Source organism: Streptopelia decaocto (genome assembly GCF_964273445.1).
Source record: "Streptopelia decaocto genome assembly, chromosome: 2".
Lineage (NCBI taxonomy): Eukaryota > Metazoa > Chordata > Aves > Columbiformes > Columbidae > Streptopelia > Streptopelia decaocto.
The window spans coordinates 49055090-49078136 of record NC_138655.1 but is presented as its reverse complement, the minus strand read 5'-3'; the positions used below and the strand labels follow the sequence as shown (position 1 = coordinate 49078136).

Below are 23047 nucleotides of genomic sequence, written 5' to 3'. Positions count from 1 at the left end.
CCTTAGGCTACAGGCAGTTGAGACAGACAGAATACAGACTTGTCCCAACCCTTAATTTGACCTCACATTTGTTCACTGCTTTATTTTCTTTTCAACCACATAATAGCTTGGACCTCAAGAACTTATTTTAGATCAGCTTTGGTCTTACTAGCAGAAAAAGGCTAGTGGTATTACTCAGTAGTCATTGCCAAAGTGTGTTTTCTACATTTCCAGCATTATCTGGAAATGACATAAAGCTTACAGCAGTAATGGACATGCATGCTGTAAAGATATTTGTATGGATGATGAAGTTTTGCGGTGTTTGTACTGCTGCCATTCAAACATTTAGAAAAAGCTCTTGGCAAATGCTAATGAATTTTTTGCTATAACAAAGCACAGACATGACAGCCAACATTTTTCAAATTTAAGTATCCAAAATTAGACACCAAAGTGTTTTTAGAACCCATAATAAAAAGGATTGAATTTTTACAACTGTGGAATACTCACAGCTCTCTGCAAGTGGCTTCATTACTCATACAAAAAATAAGCACTTGTGGAAGACACACAATTTCTCCCACCAGCGTGGGAAGAAAAACCTCGTCCTATTAAAGTTAATTGCTGAGTTCTCATTTGTGTTCAGGGAGTTTATTTTGTTCCTTGGTTCAGGGATGGCAGCAGCTGATGCTGTCACTGGGGCTGCCACAGAGGATTTTGAAACCGATTTCAGTGGGAGTTTTGCAATTGTTGTCTGAGGGTTGGACCGTTACTGCTTAACTGCTCTGGTAAGTATATATGCTCATTTACAGCATATCAGTTTCCAGCCCTAGGGTCCACAGAAAGAAGAACAACAACATCAACAACCAAGCTGACCATGCCTTTTGTCAAGAAATGAGGAAGGAAGGAAGGAAGGGAGGAAAGCAAGAGAGAATCTCGAATCAGCCCTTCTGACCTCCACAGATAAAGATCAGGTTGCATAAAGAACTTGTATTTTAAAATATGAGCTTGAAAAAACTGCATATTTTGTGCTGGTAGCTCTTCTAGACATATACATGATTTAAAGAATCTTAGGAAAACAAGATTTATCTAGCATCAGAACCTTTTAATATTTTCTGCTTACGAGTCAACTTTTTTTAATGTTTATTGGATTTTTGGCCTATCTTCTTTATACTCCTCATGAGTCTCAGCCTCTCGGATAACTCTGCAAGATGCAGCTTTCTTCCCAGACTGAACTGACCTGGATATGCAACATGCACAACAGCACTGCCGAAGCTCCGCATGCAACTGAAACAAGTAACGAGACTTTGTCCACACTGGCACCGAGCTCTGAGTTTTCGCTGGGCGTGTTGGTGCTGCTGGCTTTCCTCATGGTGTCGCTGGCTCTGGTCACCACCCTGGGAAACATCCTGGTGATCTTTGCTTTCATCACAGACAGAAACCTGAGGCATCGGAGTAACTATTTCTTTCTCAATCTTGCTATTTCTGACTTTGCAGTAGGTAAGTCATGAGTGTGGAGGCATGTTCTGTTTGTGTCCTTGGAATCTTAAGGGAAGCAGTGGGGCTGCTTCTGCTGGGTGGTGTCTTCTAAGAGAACTATTTCCCAGTGTTGTGTCTAGGGGAAGGGTGAGGAATGGTGGAAACTGCATGAGGTGTTTTAGCAGCCTGTCATTTTTCAGAAAAAAAAAAAAAGGATCCTTTGTTAGGTAAACAGGTAATATGTAATGTTCTTGCTTCAGGAAAAAAATACTACTGTGTGCGAATCATAGAATCACTTCGGTTGGAAGAGACCCTGAAGGTCGAGTCCAACTGTAACCTAACTCCAGCACTAAACCATGTCCTTAAGAACCTTGTCTAAATGCCTTTTAAACACCTCCAGGGATGGTGACTCCAGCACTTCCCTGGGCAGCCTGTTCCAATGCCTGACAACCCTTTCTGTGAAGAATTTTTTCCTGGTATCCAATCTAAACCTTCCCTGGTACAACTTGAGGCCATTTCCTCTTGTCCTATCACTTGCTACTTGGGAGAAGAGACCAAACCCCTCCATGCTACAACCTCCTTTCCGGTAGTTGTAGACAGCGATAAGGTCTCCTATATGGAATAACAAAGAATGTGAGCTGGTTTTGAAGAGCCTTGACTAAAATCTAGGTAGTCAAATTGAATACAGCATATATTATCTGGCAAAGCTTGAATACATGATTGATATCTTCTATTTCAATCTACTCTCACACAATACAGGTAATCACCTGAAGGTTGCAACTAATTAGTGATTAATAGTATTTTAAAACATTTTGCTGTATGCACTCTATCTAGAGTCATACCTTAGGAGAATGTGTTTGTATGGGTAAATAAAAAAAAACAAATCAAAAAGTTTCTAAGAAGTTTGATATTATACATATTTATACATAGGGACAGATTTTATGTTGAAACTTGTACTGAGAAAAAGTACAATTAAAATGCTATTGTGATGTGCAATTGGAGATTGATGTATTGCAATATTCTATGAAGTGTTGAGTGTCTCTGGTAAAAGTTGTGGTTAAATTATTGAGTATGCAGAAGGCTGGCTTTAAGCAGGTGTGTCTATTTCATTAAATCTATATTCTTGTCACAACAAAATATTTTAAAACTGTTTTTATTGCTTTTACTTACACATTTAAAAAGGATACTGAAAAAGCAGAAGAAACTCTTGTTAAAATTTGTTGCCAGTGTCAGAAGTTCTGTTAGGGGCATGGCTTCTAATAGTTCGGTCCTGGTGATGTCCAGATCTCCTTGCATAATGTTTTGATCCCTTCCCCCATAACGGATGTCTTCTTCCAGCTGACACCTGCCTCGTTGTGCTGCAGAGATCTTGCAGCCTGCTTTCTGGCTGTGGTATGCAGGGGAAAAACATGGCATTGAACAGAAAACCAGGGGACAGAGCGGTGTTCTGTTATCTGGCTCACAGTCTAGCACCACACTGAACAAATACCAGCATCTAGCTGAGAAGTACAAAGTAAATAACATCCTTTGCCAAAGAAGGAAGTAGAGCTTACTTGGCATTACGTAACTTCCATAAATTATGTTCCGTGATATGTTTACCTGAACATCAAGGTTTTCATTCTAAATTTGGTTAAAAGCTTTGCATACTTTAGAATCAAACTCATTTGTATCTCTGTACCTACACAATTTAGATTCAAGGTTACCTAAATTATCCTTATTTTCTGCTTGATCCTAAGTGCTAAAAGCTCACACTTTCGTGCTTGCAGAGCCCTTTGCTTATTCTTTTAATATATTTAATCTAACTGATTTTAATGTTCAACAACTTTTGCTTTATCTCTGCCCTTCTGGACCTATAGCTGGATTTGAATAGAGATTTCTTGATTCTTAGTAGAGGGAGAATAACAGGAATGGTAAGATTTTTATGGAAATGGAAACTCTGAATGTACTCTTCAGTACCTGTTCCAGAAGCACACATTATTATGAAGTAAATCTAAATTTGAAATTAACATCTATAACATGACTTTTTGCTTGAAAGAGCAAGTGTTAGTTGCTCTCTAGATGCAGTGATTCTGTTTCATTGCAGCATTGATGCTGTTTGCTGCATTTCTGCATCATACCAAACTGCACTGTTAGCTCTTCAGCCTCACGAGGCTGCATTGTGACACTATGTTTACTGTCATCACCTAGAAATTCGTTAAAATGAGATCATGTTGGCACTTACACAACATTTGGATTTAACACCCTAAATTTAGATAGCCATGGGTGTGGGATACTCATGTATGTTCCTACCACTTGGTGTGTTCCCACAGATAATAGCCTGTGGGCTCACCACTGAAAAGTGGTTATGACCAAGAATTATGATAAGAATAAATGTCGGACTGGGTGTACTTAATTAACTGTGTGGTTTTTGTCAGGCTTTTGATCATATAGTTTGAAAGATTAGTCTGAAAGTCATATTGTATTTCTTAAAAGTTACTTCTAGAGCACTTTCGGACACCGGATCATGTTTCTAAGAGGATAGAAGCATGACAATTAGATCATTTACGGTAGAAAACAGTAAATTAAATTGGGACGGGGAAAGATGTTTTCTATTTGCTTTAATTTTGGTAGTTAATACAGAATAGTGTTTACCTCAGCAGGTAAAAAAGTCAGCTGCTCCTTCCTTTAGCAGGTGATATAAACAGGAGAAGTAATAACGATACACAATAAACTCAATACACCTTTCAGAAAGGTATTAATTATAAGAATGTTACTGGTGCCTAGTTTGTAGTAAAGTGTTTATTGGTTGCATCAGAACACAAAGCCTTCCATGTGGCAATTCCAGTCAGTATTGTGCTTTTATCAGATACCACAGAAATGTTTCTATGCTTTCACGAGCATTGCCTGCAGTGCTGACTGATGTGTGCATTTGATTTATTTCCATAGGTGTGTTCTGTATACCTTTGTACATCCCTTACGCCCTGACAGGGACGTGGCACTTGGGAAGAGGCCTGTGCAAGCTCTGGCTAGTCATGGACTATCTCCTGTGCACAGCTTCGGTGTTCAGCATCGTCCTTATCAGCTACGACCGTTTTCTGTCAGTTACTAAAGCGGTAAGACAAACATTTCTAATTATTCTTTGATACATATTTAGGTTTCTATAAAACTCAAAGAACACGGAGTGTTTGCAGTTAACACTAGAAGCTAAATGGTCCTTCATTATTTTACCTTTTTTTTTTTTTTTTTTGAGAAATGTTGATGCTTCAGTGTTTAATTGAGACTTAAGACAATGCCTTGCCTATGATTTATAGAATCATAGAATAATTTTGGTTGTAAAAGACTTTTAAGATAATCGAGTCCAACCATTAACCTAGCACTGTCAAGTCGACCTCTAAACCATGTCCCTAAGAACCTCATCTATGTTTTAAGCACCTCCAGGGATGGTGACTCAAATGCTCCCCTGGGCAGCATGTTCCAATACCTGACAACTCTTTCTATGAATACATTTTTCCTAATGTCCAATCTAAACCTCCCCTGGTACAACTTGAGGCCATTTCCTCTTGTCCTATCACTTGCTACTTGGGAGAAGAGACCAACCCCCTCCGTGCTACAACCTCCTTTCAGGTAGCTGTAGACAGCGATAAGGTCTCCCCTCAGCCTCCTTTTCTCCAGGCTGAGCAGCCCCAGTTCCCTCAGCTGCTCCTCATCAGACTTGTGTTCCAGACCCCTCACCAGCTTCATTGCCCTTCTCTGAACTCTCACTTCCACTGCCTGGATCAGAAATTATTTAATTACGCTACAGAGGAAGTGAGAAGGTCAAGGTAGGAAAGGGGCAGTAGGAGTCTGGAGAATTTGTGCTTTGGTTGTTAGAAGAGTGCTAATGAAAACTACATTGAGTCAAGGATGTGTGTAGGCTTGAGATAAATTTTAAAAGGAGAAAAGGGTATGGAGAGAGATGTGGGATGGACCAACTGAAAATCAGATGAGGCTCTGCATTGCCACAGGGGGTGATTGACATATGCTGTCAACAAACAGTAGGGTGGAAACCAATCCCTTGATGCCAAAAGGAGAATGAATCAAAATATGTGGAGAGGTAAGATGTGTTTCTTGAATATTATAATTATTCTGCTTTAGAAGATAATCTGAGGAACCCAGTGGTAAATATTATCATTCACCATTTCTAAGCTCTACATGGTTTTTGGTCCAGATGGAAGACCGTCAACATGCCTTGCTTTTGATGTGTCTGCTAGCTTGAGTGACATGGGCTGTGTTATATCAGGAGGTTCTTGTTTGGGAAGTGCTGATACAATGCCTAATCTCTTTGTCATCTTCCCCAGGTTTTAGGGTTGGTTGTTGCTGGGGTGTGTTTGTTTATTTTTTTTTACTGGAACAATGTATGAAATTCCCTGTGTTTAAGAAAAGGTAATATTGAAAAATATTGATGAATTTGCAGAACTCAGAATGTGAGAAACGTAAATTAAAAAGGCCTCTGCAACCCAGCTGAGCTCCATGTTCTTATGCACTGTTGATGGTCTTTGTTTACATTATCACATTCTGTTTTTCTCTCCAAGAGTGTGCAACATAGGGCTGTTATCTAAAGAAAAGATATTACACTTCCTCATGGACTTGGGATTCATCTCTGCCTCTGCTGCAAATCCAGCTTGTGGCCAGTCATTTCAGACTTACCTTTCTGTGAAACTGTGCTGAGCTTCCTGTTTTCTGCCTACTAAATTGAAATGTTTGTGGTCTTGCAAAGGGTTGCAAATTTATTATTGCAGAACTGGAGCTGTGGTCTGAACTGATACGATGCTTTAAGATGTAGAGGAGTCTGAATCTTCAGTCAACAGGTGTACAAAACAGAGAATCTAAAACAATGTGTGTAACACTGCACTATTGATCTGTTGCTCACTGATAATACAGGGACAATGCCACTTACGTCATATGTGGCTGTGAAGATACCATTCATTAATAATTGCATAGCATGCAGGTGCTGCGCTAATGAGCAGCATAGGAAGCTGATGAGGAAGGTAGTTCTGGGTCTGAGTAAAGCCTGGGATGACAAATGTTGAACTCTATGGAGGAAATAAAATTGTCCAGCTTCTCATTAACAGATTATCTTGTACTCTGAAAGATGCGGGGGTCCAAGAGCTAGAAGTATGTGTTGTACATACTGGCTGGGCTATTACAAGGATGGTTTTAACTCTTGTATTTCCTAACTTTGGATGACATGTCTTTAATTCTTCGTATTTTTTTCAAACATTGATATTTATGGCTAGAGAGTAAAATAACTGAATGCAGTCTGGGTAGACATCAAAACATAAAGATTTGCAGTGATGCAATGAGCTGCTTACAAGTTAAAGTGAGCATTAAAACAAAATGTTTCAATAAAGTAAGAGATGTTAAAGCATATGAGTGGGATAGATTTTTTTGCTAAGTCGAGTGGAAACAGTATTAAAAATTATATTGTCTAGTGTTTTCAGTCTCACATGGCAACCTGTCTAATATAGAAGGCTTCTACTTTTGCCTGTGCAGGAAGGAAGTCTAACAGCTGCTTTCATTCTCCGAGCCTGCACATTTCATGAATCATAAACTGATTCATTATTGCTACCTTCCTGTGGTAGTGATGAAAACAAGCCACATCTTTTCACATTTGGAAGACAAACAGTCTTCGGCTCCTCTCCAATCCCAAGTATTAAAATCAGTCACAGAGCTACAGTATTTCAGGAGCAAGAGTAACAGAGTTTTTAAGGACCATACACAAGTGAAGATGTTCCAGGTGTCCAGGGAATTACAGAACAAATATTATATTTGACTTGCTTGCTTATGGTTTTTTTTGAGGTAGTTGTTCCAAAATGTTATCTGAATCTGTGAAATGTCTTCTTCCTTCACAGGTATCTTACAGAGCCCAGCGGGGAATCACGTCCAACCCTGTCATCAAGATGGTGGCCACCTGGGTCTTTGCCTTCCTTCTCTACTGCCCGGCCATCCTCTTTTGGGAGTACGTGGCCGGACGCAGCGTGGTAGCAGCGGATCAGTGCTACGCTGAGTTCTACGAGAACTGGTACTTCCTGCTGTGCGCGTCCACCCTGGAGTTCTTTGTGCCACTGCTCTCGGTGACCTACTTCAATGTGCACATCTTCCACAGCATCCAGAGGCGGCAGCGGCACGGCAGCACGCAGGACTGTGAGCCTGCAAGGAGAGGCAGCCTGTCTTGGGGATTTTGCCTCTTGCCAAGGCCAGGAGCATCGTCTTTTTCTCCATCAGAAGCAGAGGACAGTGTTTCATCCTTAACGAGGTCATGGAGACGAGCACCAATGGCTAACTGTCCATCTCCAACACAAACCAGTTCCACAGCCCTCAAAAGGGAATTTTCTGCTTCTTTCCATTCGAGGACTGGGTCAAAACTGCAGCAGGACAAGAAAATAGCGAAATCGCTTGTCATAATTGTGTGTGTCTTTGCCATTTGCTGGGCCCCATACACTTTACTAATGATTATTCGTGGGGCCTGCCGAGGAACCTGTGTCCATAAATCCCTGTATGAAATAACCTTTTGGCTTTTGTGGCTCAACTCCTCTTTAAACCCATTTCTTTACCCTCTCTGTCATATGAGGTTTCGAATGGCTTTCATGAAAATATTATGTCCCAAAAAGTTTGCAAAATTGAGATCACGTAACACACTTACTATTTAGAGTTAAAACGAATGACTTACAGATAAGATTCCTTTCTTATTTAGTACTATTTTTTCATATGTATCTTCAACAGAAATAGAGAAAAACATTTTGTTTACTAGTGGCAGCAGAGGTATGTGTTTGCCCTGAGTTTGCTAGTTTTCAGGAATTTGTTTTTGCTGGTATGATGCCAGGTTAAACACCATCTAGTGCATAGAAAAGAATAACAAGTTTCGCTGCATCTCTTTTTGGTTTGCCTTGTGTTTTGTTTTTTGGTTGGTTTGTTTATGGTTTGTTTTTTTGTTTGTTTTTTCAATATAGAGATGGTACTATGAAAGAACTCTTCATACATATGAGGCTAGTTGGAGGGAGATACCTGTTTGTGCATGTGTTGAGTTAAAATTTATGTCCTATTCATGAACCTAAGCTATCAGTGAATGAGTTCTGCTACATTTTCAAAAGGTTGTATAAGTATTCACAGAAGCAGTATGATTTCATTTAAAAAAATATTATGAAGACCTGAGAGTGCCCTGTGGTCATTATAATTCCCACAGTGAGCAATATGCAGGTGAATGGACTGCCTAATCTGGCATATGTCTTTTTCTAATTCTAGTGTAGTCCATACCCAGTGTTGTAGGACACAGTACACCTAAGTTAGTAATTCTGGATGGGTTTCAGAGGATGGAAGTTTCCATGGTAATGGAATTCTGAGATTGGTTATCAAAATTGTCACAGGCATAAACAGTTGTTACTCTTTTCACCAGTATTGTCTTTTCTCCTGACAGTGGCTGCCTCTTTGGTCATACTTAAATGTTATTTAGTGCCAGATTTGTGCACAATTTGACTACCTAAAAGATAGGCCGGGCTTGGGCACATGATCACATTCCTGTTGAATTAGCAGAGCAAGCAATGCAAAGTTCACGCTGGATTTATGGTTTTGGCTGGCTGTGCGAGAATAGATAATACCCCCTCGGGTGTAAAGATTTGCAAGTGCAAAGATATTCCGTCAAAATGTCCAGAACAAATTTGAACTGACAGAGCGATTTTTTTAATACTAGATCAGTTCTTTGTGTCCTGTTACTGTGACATCATATGGATTTTCTCTGCCACTGAACCAGTATCAAACTGGATTTTTTTCTATCACTGAACAAGGACCATATTCGGTGCTTGAGAATGGGATTCACAGAGGTCTGAAAGCTGACACAGAGATGTCTTAAGCAGCTGTTAATAAACAAAGCAGCTGAATATGCAATGCTGGAAGGAGCGGGTAGATGTGTTGGAGAAGAAAACAGAGCTTGCTTAGAACCCATTCCATGTGCCAAACTTTCTCACCTTGTGTTGAGTGTTGCAACTCACCCAGAAAGCTTTCATGGATGGGTAAGTAAGAGTCATCGGCTACATTTTTTTTCTCTCTTTTCATATTATTGTTTTTCTTTTTTGTATATATATATATAAATGTATAAAATATGGAAAGAGAAATGTGATGCACAGAACAATGAAGAGCAATAGTCAATTTAAATAGTAATTTTTATTTAATTTGAAACTGGCTGTAGAAGTGTTGAAAAAAGAGTACTCCTTTGCAAGCACAATCCAAACGCAGGTAAGCAGCTTAATCATAGCACAAAAGTTGGTGGCTTTGAGGAGCTAAAATGCCATTCTGTTCAGAGGTCTGGAACTGAAGAAACTCTTGCCAGTTTCCACACTGGTGGAAGATTATCTTTCACCATTCATTCTTGTTGTGCTTCCTTGCCTCATGTGGGTAGTGTGATGGATTGTGAGCCTGATTGTGAGGGAGATGCCACTTCAGAAGGAGGTCATTGGTTCAGCACAGCTGGTTTTGCTGCCATAGGCTAAGGTGCTTGCATAGGTTTTGTGGGCTTTGTTTTTTTGTGAGGCTTAAAAAAGCCAAACACACACACACATTTAAAAAAAGTATAGAATATCTAATGTACTAAATGAACATCTGTTAAACAGAGAAACTGTAGGTAGGCCCAAAACAGGAAAGTACTTATCTGCTTTTCTATCCCTATGCTTTTAGTGTAAAAATTCAGTTTGTGTTTTGTGATTAAATAATGTGTTGCTTACTTTGGAAAAATGACCTATGAAAGTATTGACTAGGTAAACTGTATCCACATTTTGCAGTATTGGAAAATTGGAGTTTGACAGAGAGCAAATTTAGTACCACAGAGAGTAGTGAAGCTACTAGAGATCAATGTTTTTGTTGTTCTACATTACATACACAGTGTTCAAACTGTTTCATCACACCACTTCTGTATATTTGAAGAATTTATTGTATTTTTCTAATTGTTGAAAACTTTACTTAGTGCTTCCAGGGTAAGTCAAGCCCTTAGTTACTGTGCTCACAGCATTAGAGCCGTCTTGGTCAAGATGTCATCCTAAGTCTTCTCCTCCCTATCAGACATTTTGCAGGATTATGGTAAGATACTTATTGAGCATTTGTTCTTGGCGGTGCCTTTCATGCACTGACACCAATGGACTTGGCTTACCAAAGTGATTTCTAAGCCAAGTCTGTCCACTCATTCATCCATTTCAGTATTTCATGTCCTTGAATTTTCTTCTGTCTTTGCAGATGTCCAGTAGGTCTTGTAAATACATGGTGACAGTAGGCATACGACTCTGAGGTTCAACTAAAACCACAACAGTGTTTTTCTAACTTGACCCTCTCAGTTCTTTTAAAAACCCAACCAATCAAAACAAACAAAACCCCAAACAGACAACAAACAAATAAAACGTATGCCTTGGAAGAAATTGTGTTCTCTTTTGTGGGTTTTTTTGTTTATTTCTGGAACAAGTATGTATCTCTCAGCAGCCTTGGGTGCAGCTGTTGGGTCCCATGGACTTTTATGGATCAAATAGTTTCAAGTAATCCCTGCCTTATTCTCACCTGCTCCTGACAGATCTCCCCCTTGAACTCATTCACTAAGCATGAAGGAGAGGGGAAACCTAGTTAATGAAGAATGAAATAAAGCATTGGGTACCTCAGCCTTATCCACATATACTGTCACTGGATCACTGGCCCCTTTCAGCAGAGCACATGCCTTATTCAGCATTTCACTGTTAATGGGGTGGCTGAAGTTCTTCAAGTTGTCCTTGATGTCCTTTACAAGTGTCAGCTCTAGGTGAGCTTTGGTTTTCCTACCATCATGCTTCATCCTTTGTAGCCTGTTGGTGCTTCAAACTCCTCCATGCTCCCTTCTTGTGTTGCAAGTCCCCTGGTTAGCCAGTGTCCTGGCTTTGCTTTTCTTGAGAATGGGAATGGGCTTTACATCCTTTGAGGCCTGCAGGTTCCCTGAGCTCCTTTGCACTTGAGAGCTGCCTCCCATGGGATCCCACCTACTACTTTCCTGAATAAACTGAAGTCTGCCCAGCTGAAGTCTATGGTCTGTATCGGTGCTTTTCTTCCTCACCCCCTTTAAGATTTTTGAACTCCACTACCTCACAATCACTGCAGTCAGGGCTGATTACACATCTCTAACCAGCTCCTCTTCACCAGTGAACAGCTGATCTAGTGTGTGTCACTCCCATTGGCCCATTCAGTACTTGTACCAGAAAGTTCTCCCTGACACCCTCCAGGAATCTTGTTGACTGCTGTGTTTCCCTTTCTAGTAGATGTCATTAACATTAAAGTCTCGCACAAGAAACAATGACTGTGATCCAGAGGCTTCCTTGTTTTGATTAAAGAAGACTTTGTCACCTCCCTCATCCTGATCTGGATGCTCTGCAACACACTCCCATCACTATGTCACCCATGTCACTGACTTCATGGATGGTGGCTTTGTGACTGCACAGGAAGCTCTAGTTCTTCCTGTGTGTTTCACAGAATCACAAAATGTTAGGGACTGGAAGGGACCTTGGAACATCATCTAGTCCAATCCCACTGCCGGAGCAGGAACACCTAGATGAAGTTACACAGGAAGGCGTCCAGGTGGATTTTGAATGTCTCCAGAGAAGGGGACTCCACAACCTCCCTGGGCAGCCTGTTCCAGTGCTCTGTCACCCTCACTGAGAAGAAGCTTCCTCTCAAATTTAAATGGAGCCTCCTGTGTTCCAGTTTATATCCATTGCCCCTTGTCTTAACATTGGTTGTCACCGAGAAGAGACTGGCTCCATCCTCGTGACACTCACCCTTTACTTATTTGTAAACATTAATGAGGTCACCCCTCAGTCTCCCCTTCTCCAAGCTAAAGAGCCCCAGCTTCCTCAGCCTTTCCTCATAAGGGAGATGCTCCACTCCATATTTGTTGTCCTGCGCTGGACTCTCTCCAGCAGTTCCCTGTCCTTCTTGAACTGAGGGGACCAGAACTGGACACAATATTCCAGGTGTGGTCTCACCAGGGCAGAGTAGAGGGGAAGGAGAACCTCTCTTGACCTACTAACCACTTCTAATCCACCCCAGGATGCCATTGGCCTTCCTGGCCACAAGGGCACAGTGCTGGCTCATGGTCATCCTGCTGTCCACCAGGACTCCCAGGTCCCTTTCCCCTATGCTGCTCTCTAATAGGTCATTCCCCATTTTATACTGGAACCTGGGGTTGTTCCTGCCCAGATGCAAGACTCTACACTTGCCCTTGTTATATTTCATTAAATTTTTCCCCGCCCAACTCTCCAGCCTGTCCAGGTCTCGCTGGATGGCAGCACAGCCACTCCTCCCAGCTTGGTGTCATCAGCAAACTTGCTGATAGTACACTCTATTCCCTCATCCAAACCATTGATGAATATATTGAATAATATTGGTCCCAGTACTGACCCCTGAGGCACTGCACTAGATACAGGCCTCCAACTAGACTCTGCGCCATTGACCATGACTCTCTGGCTTCTTTCCTTCAGGCAGTTCACAGTCCACCTCATTACCTGATCATCCAGATCATACTTCCTCAGTTTAGCAGCGAGGATGCTGTGGGAGATTGTGTCAAATGCTTTACTGTTTCCCAGGCTACATGTGTGCATATGTACCCAAGGTAGCTGTCTGTTTGCCTTGTTTTATCATGCCTGAGGTTTCTCCTGTTCCTGTTACCCTATACATTTTGCTTTAATTATGTTATGTTATGTATGTTATATTTCCCTTTGTTCTCCCAGGACAAGATCAGAACACCACAAGATCTCTCCTCCCCACATCTTGTCCACCACCTCTTTCCTTGTTTCTTGTCCTGTGTCTTCTCAAGCACCCAGCATTATGGCTGCCATCCAAAGAGCCAGTCGCAGGGTGTGCCCCGGTGTTACAGAGTTGTTGAGCTGCAGGCATGAGTCACGGCCATAGCCTGCCAACTTCTGTGCACTCTTAGCCAAATAAATGAAATTGCGATGAGGAAGAAATATGCCTTCTTACACCTGCAAAGGGCTAAGGGTTTGGCACTTTGTAGAGTGGAATCTTACATGGAATTACTTGGGAAGTGGAGGATTAGATGGACCAGGCTTATAAAGTCATCCGAAGTCCAGATATTTGGTTTGCTGAGCCCAGGGCTAGACCTGCTTCTGATCAGGATGAGCTGAAAAGGTATTGGTGATGCTTCTGCTGAATTTTAAATGCTCTGTAACCAGGAGCATTAAGAAATATACATCATCCTTAACCGTAAAATTTAGTAAACGGTATAGCAGAAGCACAACAGTGCCTACATTTTACTGTAAGAGAAATAGAATTGTAATAATTCAAATCCTGTTGACCACTGGGGAAGTGAAAATCAGATCTGTTTTTAGCTTCAGCAGAATTCAATGTGTAAAAATGCTTACACAATGCTAATATGCAAACTGCTTGACTGTAAAAAGAGCTGTTTTCATACTAACTTTTCTGACCTCAGTAGATAAAGATCAGTGTTCAGGAGAGAAAGAGATCATGTATTTTAAAGCGTGCACTTACTCCTGCTTATGAGGTGTCTTTTTTATAGATTTTTTCCAGGCCAATAGGTGCATTCAGATCAAGGAACGTTAGAGACTCCAGGCCGTGAAGTCTTGTGATCCTTTATTTTGATATTGTGGATTATTTTGGATGTGTAAGTAGTCGGCCCATCCTGTTAATAGACTCGTGTCTATCTTTTGGATGTCGCTGCCAGATGCAAATTTTTGCCCAGACTGAACTGACCTGGATATGCAACATGCACAACAGCACTGTCGAAGCTCCACATGCAACTGAAACAAGTAACGAGACTTTGTCCACACTGGCACCGAGCTCTGAGTTTTCGCTGGGCGTGTTGGTGCTGCTGGCTTTCCTCATGGTGTTGCTGGCTCTGGTCACCACCCTGGGAAACATCCTGGTGATCTTTGCTTTCATCACAGACAGAAACCTGAGGCATCGGAGTAACTATTTCTTTCTCAATCTTGCTATTTCTGACTTTGCAGTAGGTAAGTCATGAGTGTGGAGGCATGTTCTGTTTGTGTCCTTGGAATCTTAGGAGAAGCAGTGGGGCTTCTTCTGCTGGGTGGTTTCTTCTAAGATAACTATTTCCCAGTGTTGTGTCTAGAAGAAGGGTGAGGAATGGTGGAAACTGCATGAAGTGTTTTAGCAGTATATGATGTCTCAAAATATGTTATAATGAGAAATGCAATGTTTTTCACACATATACTTCTAAAGTTGCATCAGGGAAAAGGAATAATTACTGTATCTGAATCCCAATTGAAGGAAAGAGGTTGTTTGCTGCAGTTTGTGATTTACCTTTGCACCTCCTATAAGATCACACAATTCAGAATATTTGACGGTTTAACTGTTTTCTTATACAGCTATCTGCGGTACATCCAGGTAAAAAAATTACTCTCTACATACCGTGTTTCCCCAAAAATAAGACTTACCCCAAAAATAAGCCCTAGCATGATTTTTCAGGATTTTTGAGGATGCTCAAAATATATGCCGTACTCCAAAAATTAGCCCTAGTTACAGTTCATTAAAAAAGTCAATTTAAATAGTGTCCAGGCAGCTATAAACATAAAAAAGTAAGCATCCTTTGGAGCAAAAATTAATACTGACCCTCTCTTATTTTCGGGGAAGCAGGGTAGTACTAATGGCTTATATTACACTACAATAAAACACTTTACCACTGTGACTTCTGCTGCTTTAACTCAGTGCAGGCTGTAGATCAGATGTCTTGCCCAAGGCCACTGACAGCTTGCTGGCATGTCCCATTTCTTTTCCTTATTAGTCACCTCTCCCCATAGCATCATTGCAGAAGCCCAGAAGAGTTGGCCCCCAGATGTCACACGAATCCAGCTGTGGTGGGTGATGCCAGGCAAGGAGGTGGGGGTGTGAACGGCTTGTGCAGCGCTCCCTCAGGGTTCAGGCCAGGGAAACAGCCCATGCAACAGAGACAGCCTGACAAAACCATGGTCCTGTGGCAGATGTTCCAGCAAACATTTTGACTCGACGCTAGCAAGGAGGTATTTCTGCACACAAGTGCTCTCTCTTCAGGACAGTCACAGAGACTGATGTTTGTTGACCTACACCACTTCTGGCAATGATGTCCCTTCTAACTGCTGTTCCTTTGTCAGTGCTGTGTAGTGAAGTGTACTAGTTTAGCCTTTAAGATTTCCCTTCATTTATGCCATTTATAACCTGTGGTGCCTAATTCTGGGGCTCGCACCATGGGGCAGAAGCCAAATGATGCATGTGCTGGAGCCTTTGCTTTCTTGCTCCAGGCAGACAATTTGCTAGAGCTGCTATTTCTTTGCTCAGGTCTTCTGCAAAAGGTTATTTCTCCTCATATCTTACAGTTTAGTAAAGAGATTTAAGTATCTACCTTCTATATCAGTCCTCGTTTGTGGCTGCTGCCTCATAGCATCTTAAATCAGCCAAGAGGAAATGATTGGTATCAGTTTTGTGTTGGTCTATGGATCATGTAAAACCAAGACTGGTATCAGTCACAAAGCACCTTAATTTCTGAAGCTGCTGTGGTATTTTTTTAAACTTATTTGAAGTCTGGAATCTTTCCAAGCGCATGACTCAAGGCTTTACATCCACTAATTAGTAAAAGCGAGAATAGTTTAAAATATAAATGCTTAAAACCTGGTACTTGCACCTCTATAGCTAAAAGCAGTCATTACTTTTTGACCTGGTGCCAAACATTAATTCTGTTGAAGTCAGTGAGAGCAGTAGCTGTCATCAGCAGCTAGGAAAAAGTAGTATTTTGTAAGAAAGTGATGCTGCTTGTATTTAAGGTGTATGTTAAAACAAGCCATCAGTACTGAAAGTGCTGTGTGCATTTCCCTGTTGGTAACAGCTTATTGCCTAGAGGTTTATTGTCAGTGGGCCACATCAGCCTGGATATGTTCAGTAACACTTAAGATCTTGATGACATATTAAGAAAAGAATCATCTGAAGAATTTAAGATGCATCTTGAAGCTGCATATAGTTTTTTATTTGTCTCTGGTAGATCAGAATTTTTAGGAATGTATCATCAGATATTGCACCAGACTTTTGAAAGAATACTAGTAGTAAAATGAAGAAGTTGCTGGCTAAAAATAAAAGACAAACATGACTTATGAAAGTACTTCAGTGGAAGGCCTTTTGCTCAAAAAACAAATGTAACAAACCATGGAGAACCAAGATGAGATTAAAACATCCCTTAAAAATGAGGGGGGTTTCATATCTCTGCTCTGTCTGCTCTGTCTCTGGTAGGAGAGGTTTCCAGACACCCAGCAGACTGCCCAATATGTTGTCTCTAGCATACAAATGCTAACAAGCTTACAATAATAACCAACATTAGCAACATCTGTAGATGTGTTTGGGGGAAAACTCAAACACAGATAAAAGACTAGAGGACATACAGCAATATGGTTACACGTCAGAGTGCAACCACAGTGCACATGTGCTGCAGCACTGATTATATACCTTTAGAGATTCTAAGTTGGTTAGACTGCAGTTTTCTTCTTTAGCAGATCCTTCTTTGCTGATTTGCCTTGAGCTTATTCTCAACAACCCGTATACATAAACACTCTAAGATCTAATACATAGAAAGTCACTGTTAGATTTTTTGAGAGGATAAGAATTCCTGTATATAAATTACATATTCTTTTTTTTTTTTTTTTTTTTTTTTTAAATCCCCTAAACCCCAGAATAGTGTTTCTCTCTGGTTCCAGGAGTACCATTTGCAATCCAAACGAACTGCACGGTATCTCTGTGGTTGCTTTCCATAGGTGCGTTCTGCATTCCTCTCTACATCCCTTACAGCCTGACGGGGAAATGGCACTTGGGAAGAGGTGTCTGCAAGCTCTGGCTTCTTATGGACTATCTCCTGTGCACAGCCTCAGTATTTAGCATCGTTCTTATCAGCTATGACCGTTTCCTGTCAGTTACTAAAGCTGTAAGTACCCTGTTAGTACCTTCTCTGATTTTATCACAAGATCATTGGAGGATTATACTCACCAACAGGGCAAAGCCCAGATTTAGTCAAGGTAATAGCCCTCAAAAATCTGCTGGCATGTGGAGGTTATTAGATATTTGCAGCTATTATAATTGTGGTGAAAGTTCTGCATTGAGCATCCTCCAGCCCAGAGCCAGTCAAACAGGACTTTCCTCACAATTTCTGCTGCAGGTTGCTGTTGTGCTACTGCTTAAGAGAAAGAAGGATGAGTGGTGAAAAGTGGTAAAAGAGAGGCAAGGACAGCAGAAATTCAAAGTAAACTGGGTTTGGGTTTGGATTTGGACTTAAAATCAGGTGTGGGAGGACAAGGCAGTGGAGCAGTGAGGTGAAGGGCACTGGGGAGGATGTCTAGGCCTGAAATGCGGTCACAAATGATCCTGGAGAAGATTGAGAGCAAGAGCAAACAGGGCAGAGAGTGGGACAAGGGGCAGACTGCAGTGACTGCCTGTGAACATGCAGCAATAAGCTCCTTTCAGTCCCTGGAGCAGACCTCCAAACTTCAGATACACTCTGTGTCTCTGCTTTCTGCAGAGCATCCTATGTACCTTATGTGTGCTTTATGTCTTGGTTCGTGCTAGGGTTGGAGGCCAGCATTTCTCACTAGCCACGCTGTTATGTCAAATGCTAGGGAAGTGTGGGGAGAGCTAAAGCTTCCATCTCTGTGTGTATGAGACTAAAACATAATGTCATATGATAGAATTTAAGTTTTCTTTTTGTTGATTATAATTAGTTTATCTTACTATAATTGCCTTTTTATTAATTTTTATAATTTTATTCTAAGGAAAAAATCCGGTAAATCAAACACCACATTTTTCACATAAAGAAACATTACACTGGAAAGCCAAAGACTCATCATTTACAAAGTGCAAAATTCAGAGCACCGGCACAAATGTAATCAAGATTTATGGACATTTGTATGATAGTCTTTAATTATACTATCTCAAACCTTTTTTTTCAATTGGATTTCTAAGATCTCAGAATTATACATTCACCCTGTCGTCTTGTGAAAGGGATGGAGCAGGATGTGAGCTACAAGATACCTGCCTGTTCTCTAACCTACGGGGGGAAATATGCACTGGCCCCAGAGTGGGAGGAGAAGGAAGAAAAGGGATTATTTTGTAGTTTCACCAGTTAAAAGCTGCATTACAGAGCTGAAATCTATTCCTATCCTCTCAAGAAGTGTGCAATAAAAAATTTTCTCAAAGAGGAGTGTTAAATATATGTTCTGTATTTTCTGTTGGCTTTTGACACCATCTCTCACAACATCCTCATAGACAAGCTCAGGAAGTGTGGGCTGGATGAATGCATGGTGAGATGAATCATGAACTGGTTGGATGGCAGAGCTCAGAGGGTTGTGATCAATGATGCAGAGTCTGTTTGGAGACCTGTAGTTAGTGGAGCTCCCTGGGGTCAGTGTTAGGTCCAGTCCTGTTCAATCTGTTCATCAGTGACCTGGATGAGGAGACTGAGTGCACCCTCAGCAAGTTTGCTGATGATACCAAACTAGGAGGAAGGGCTTACACACCAGAAGGTTGTGCTGCCATTCAGCAAGACCTGGACGGGTTGGAGGACTGGGCAGAGAAGAACCTCATGAAGTTGAATAAGGGCAAGTGTAGGTTCCTGCACCTGGGGAGGAATAACCTCACTCACCAGTACAGGTAAGGGGGAGATCTGCTGGAAAGCAGCACTGCAGAGAAGCACTTCATCATGTGCACCAGAACCCTACCACAGTTACATTAGCCTGTGAAGACACACTCCTATGTTATGTCAACATCATGAAATAAACATACTTGGGCGAGCTTCAGCTGATCAGTATAGTTGCAGCTCTAAATTACCAAGCACTCTGAGTTCTGCTGTTGCTACTTCTGTTGGTTCCGAAACATGTTTCTACAGGTGCAACAATTTTTGTTTTTTTCTTATCGCAGGTATCTTACAGAGCCCAGCGGGGAATCACGTCCAACCCTGTCATCAAGATGGTGGCCACCTGGGTCTTTGCCTTCCTTCTCTACTGCCCGGCCATCCTCTTTTGGGAGCACGTGGCCGGACGCAGCGTGGTAGCAGCGGATCAGTGCTACGCTGAGTTCTACGACAACTGGTACTTCCTGCTGTGCGCGTCCACCCTGGAGTTCTTTGTGCCACTGCTCTCGGTGACCTACTTCAACGTGCACATCTTCCACAGCATCCAGAGGCGACAGCGGCACGGCAGCACGCAGGACTGTGAGCCTGCGAGGAGCGGCAGCCTGTCCTGCGGATTTTGCCTCTTGCCGAGGCCAGGAGCATCCTCTTCTCCATTGGAAGCAGAGGACAGTGTTTCTTCCTCCACAAGGCCAAAGAAAGAGTCTTTGGTAACTGAGAGCTCATCTCCATCTAGGGGCAATTCTGTAATCCCAGAAAATGACTTCTCTGTTTCTTTCTGTACAAGGACCAGGTCAAAACTGCAGCAGGACAAGAAAATAGCAAAATCACTTGCCATAATTGTGTGTGTCTTTGCCATTTGCTGGGCCCCATACACTTTACTAATGATTATTCGTGGGGCCTGCGAAGGAACCTGTGTCCATAAATCCCTGTATGAAATAACCTTTTGGCTTTTGTGGCTCAATTCCGCTATGAATCCATTTCTCTACCCCCTCTGTCATGTTAAATTTCGCATGGCTTTCATGAAAATATTATGTCCCAAAAAGTTTGCAACAGTGAGATCAAACTCTCTTTAGAAGGAAAAAATAAATTAAAAAAAATAGGAGCTGGATGAGGGAGGTAGGTAGCTACAGTTTCACAGTTTGAAATTAGAGTTAGTCTCTTCCAGGAGATTAGTCTAGTTAGAAAGCCTAGATAAGCCTTCCATGAAATATGTCCTTCTTCAGACAAACATACATGCCCAAAGTTGGTGTATGTTCACTAGCTATTTCAATTGGCTGGTTAAAGGATTTTGCCTCTGTTTGACTTTCCCTAGTAGTCTATCATTGTTGTCTTAATTCTGGTTGTTGAAGATACTATCATCTTCAATTGCAGTACAGCTTACATTTGTGTTCATGGTGTTATTAGTTTAAAATATAATAAAAGTGGATAATAAATGTGTGTATTTGCCATAAGGTCAATAGTATTCTAAAGTTAATATCTTCTCTATTCTATTTCTTTTGAACAGTTTGTACTGCATTCAGAAGTATTTTTTTCCTTATCATAAAACATCCAGTTAAGTTAAGAGTTTTGTTGTCAGGCACATAGGATTGACATAGCATAACATGAGGTGGCAATCTGTCCGAAAACCAACAGTATCCAGGGCTGCATCAAAATGAGTGTAGTCAGCAGGTCAAAGGAAGTGATTCTCTCCCTTTATTCCTCTCTGGTGAGGCTCCACCTGAAGTCCTGCATCCAGCTCTGAGGCCCCCAACATAAGAAGAACATGGACCTGTTGAAGCAAGTCCAGAGGAGGCAACAAAGATAATCAGAGGGCTGGATCACTTCTATGAAGATGGGCTGAGAGGGCTGGGGTTGTTCAGCCTGGAGAAGAGAAGGCTGAAGGGAGACCTTATAGTAGCCTTCCAGTACCTAAAGGGGACATACAAGATAGAGGGAGAGGGACTTTTTACCAGGCGCTGTAGTGATAGGACAAGGGGTAATGACTTTGAACTGAAAGAGGGTAGATTTAGATTAGATATAAAGATTAAATTCTTCACCATGAGAGTGGTGAGACACTGCACCAGGCTCCCCAGAGAAGCTGCGGATGCCCCATTCCTGGAAGTGTTCAAGGCCAGGCTGGATGGGGCTTTGAGCAACCTGGTCTAGTGGAAGGTGTTCCTGCCCACGGCAAGGGGTTGGAACTAGATGCCGTTTAAGGTCCCTTCCAACTCAAGCCATTCTATGATTCTATGATGCTATGATTGCTTCCTTTTGCTAAGGATGTTTGGACATCAGGGGAATACAGGGACTACTTTTAAAAACTCAAGTGAAGGTGTTCACTGCAGAAGGGCGTTAATCTGTGTACTTGCTCACATGCAGCAGTAGAGAATTTAGATGTGTAAAGTATTTATGTGCATCTCCATCTATTCTTCAGCAAACAAACCTTCTACACCTATAATTTTGAGAGATCATAGAAAAGAGTAGTATTTGTTCTTACTCCCAGAGGGAGAAAATCTGTTGCTCCTGGTCTGTAGAAGGATGTGCGCAGCAGTCCAAGTGGCTCTAACACTAAATAGTCCCCTCTGGATTGTTTTGTCACTCCCAGTGAAGCTCTAACCCATACTGTGAGAAAGACTGGTCTTACAAGCCTTACTCAGCTCCAAATATGACACAATGCATAGGCACCAAGTCAACTCCACACCTAAGTAAATCCCCTTTCAGTTCAGTGTGCCAGCAAGCAAGAAGTTCGAATAACTGAGAAACAGGCTAAGTGTGAATATTACATCTAATTTGTCCTCTTCCGTACTTCTGTTATAAGCCATTTGTTGGAGGTTATGATAAATGTGTATATTTCTTACATGCTATGTAAGGTTGTGTTTGATTTGCTGCGTGAGCCAGGAAAATGACCTTGATGACAACCTATAGCATGTGTGGTAGCTTAGCTGGGACAGCATGGAGATGATCTTCTTTCAGTATATAGTTTCCAAAACTCTTAAGGGTTGTTTATTTGCACAACTCTGAAATTAACATGTACTAGATTCCTTACTAAATTAACAGGTGTAACTCTTTAAAATACAGTTTCTTTTCATCATACTGTCACTAAGTATAATGCCAGCAAATAAATGGAAGAATAAATACTAAAGAAACATGAGAGGTAGTGGACATTCCTTTTTATCTTCCAGTTTTATTTGCTGTATATTCATATAATATATAATATATAATATATAATATATAATATATAATATATAATATATAATATATAATATATAATATTAATCTATTTTACTTAGCACTCTTCTGAATGTTCTCCTTCTGGGCTGATCTACTCCTTAATCATACTAGTCTTGCTATACTGTATGATAATCTAAACTCATCTACTTACACAAATTGCGTATGTATTCACTAATGTAGGTAGTGTTGCCTCTCAAACGCGAGCTGAGAACTGTAAGTGTCAATAGAAACTACTTCAAAGACCTGTTTCTTAAATAGAAATTTGCTGAAGATTTTACTCATGGGGTACAGCATATGAAATTAAAATAATGTAGTACAAAGAATGCATGAAATAAATACATAATTTAAAACAAAACAAAACACTCCCTCCTCTAAAAAAACAAAACCAAAACCAAACAAACCACCAAAACAAAACAAAACCAAAAAACCCCACCAAAAACTTAAAGGGAAGAATCACAGTTTCGTTATTTTTAAAGGTTTTTTAAATGCTGGGAAGCACTGATGGGCAGTCAGGCTTTTGAGCATAAACTTGCCCAAGATTCAGGTGTGAAGTGCTGAGGAAGGAGGGTGGAAACACGAACATGACTTCAGTGTCATGAGAGTGATGGCCAGTGACACAGCCCTTACTTGGCTGTATAATGACTAATAAAAAGCTGCATTATGTACTTCCATCGACATCGTCTCCAGACAGACCAGGTGATTACCGAGCCCAGCCTGGTCTTGTTCAACTGTCAC

The 23047-nt window shown here is 41.2% G+C and overlaps 2 protein-coding genes across 3 annotated transcripts; both read left to right on the top strand.

Annotated features, from left to right (window-relative positions):
- Window positions 1–644: 644 nt before the first annotated feature.
- LOC309437058 (histamine H3 receptor-like) lies at window positions 645–10488 on the top strand. 2 transcript variants are annotated; one of them, XM_082046959.1, is made up of 4 exons: window positions 645–761; window positions 1203–1473; window positions 4378–4544; window positions 7323–10488. In XM_082046959.1, the coding sequence occupies exons 2-4, from the start codon at window positions 1227–1229 to the stop codon at window positions 8118–8120; spliced, it is 1212 nt and encodes a 403-aa protein (XP_081903085.1). In that variant the 5' UTR covers window positions 645–761; window positions 1203–1226; the 3' UTR covers window positions 8121–10488. The 2 variants fall into 2 exon arrangements, with proteins under 2 accessions (XP_081903085.1, XP_081903084.1); XM_082046958.1 differs by lacking the exon at window positions 645–761 and having other exon boundaries at window positions 877–1473.
- A 3378-nt stretch (window positions 10489–13866) lies between these two features.
- On the top strand, window positions 13867–22191 carry LOC309437059 (histamine H3 receptor-like). The gene is made up of 3 exons (XM_082046960.1): window positions 13867–14456; window positions 17238–17404; window positions 19390–22191. Exons 1-3 carry the CDS (start codon window positions 14168–14170, stop codon window positions 20173–20175), a joined length of 1242 nt encoding a protein of 413 aa, XP_081903086.1. The 5' UTR covers window positions 13867–14167; the 3' UTR covers window positions 20176–22191.
- Window positions 22192–23047: the final 856 nt, after the last annotated feature.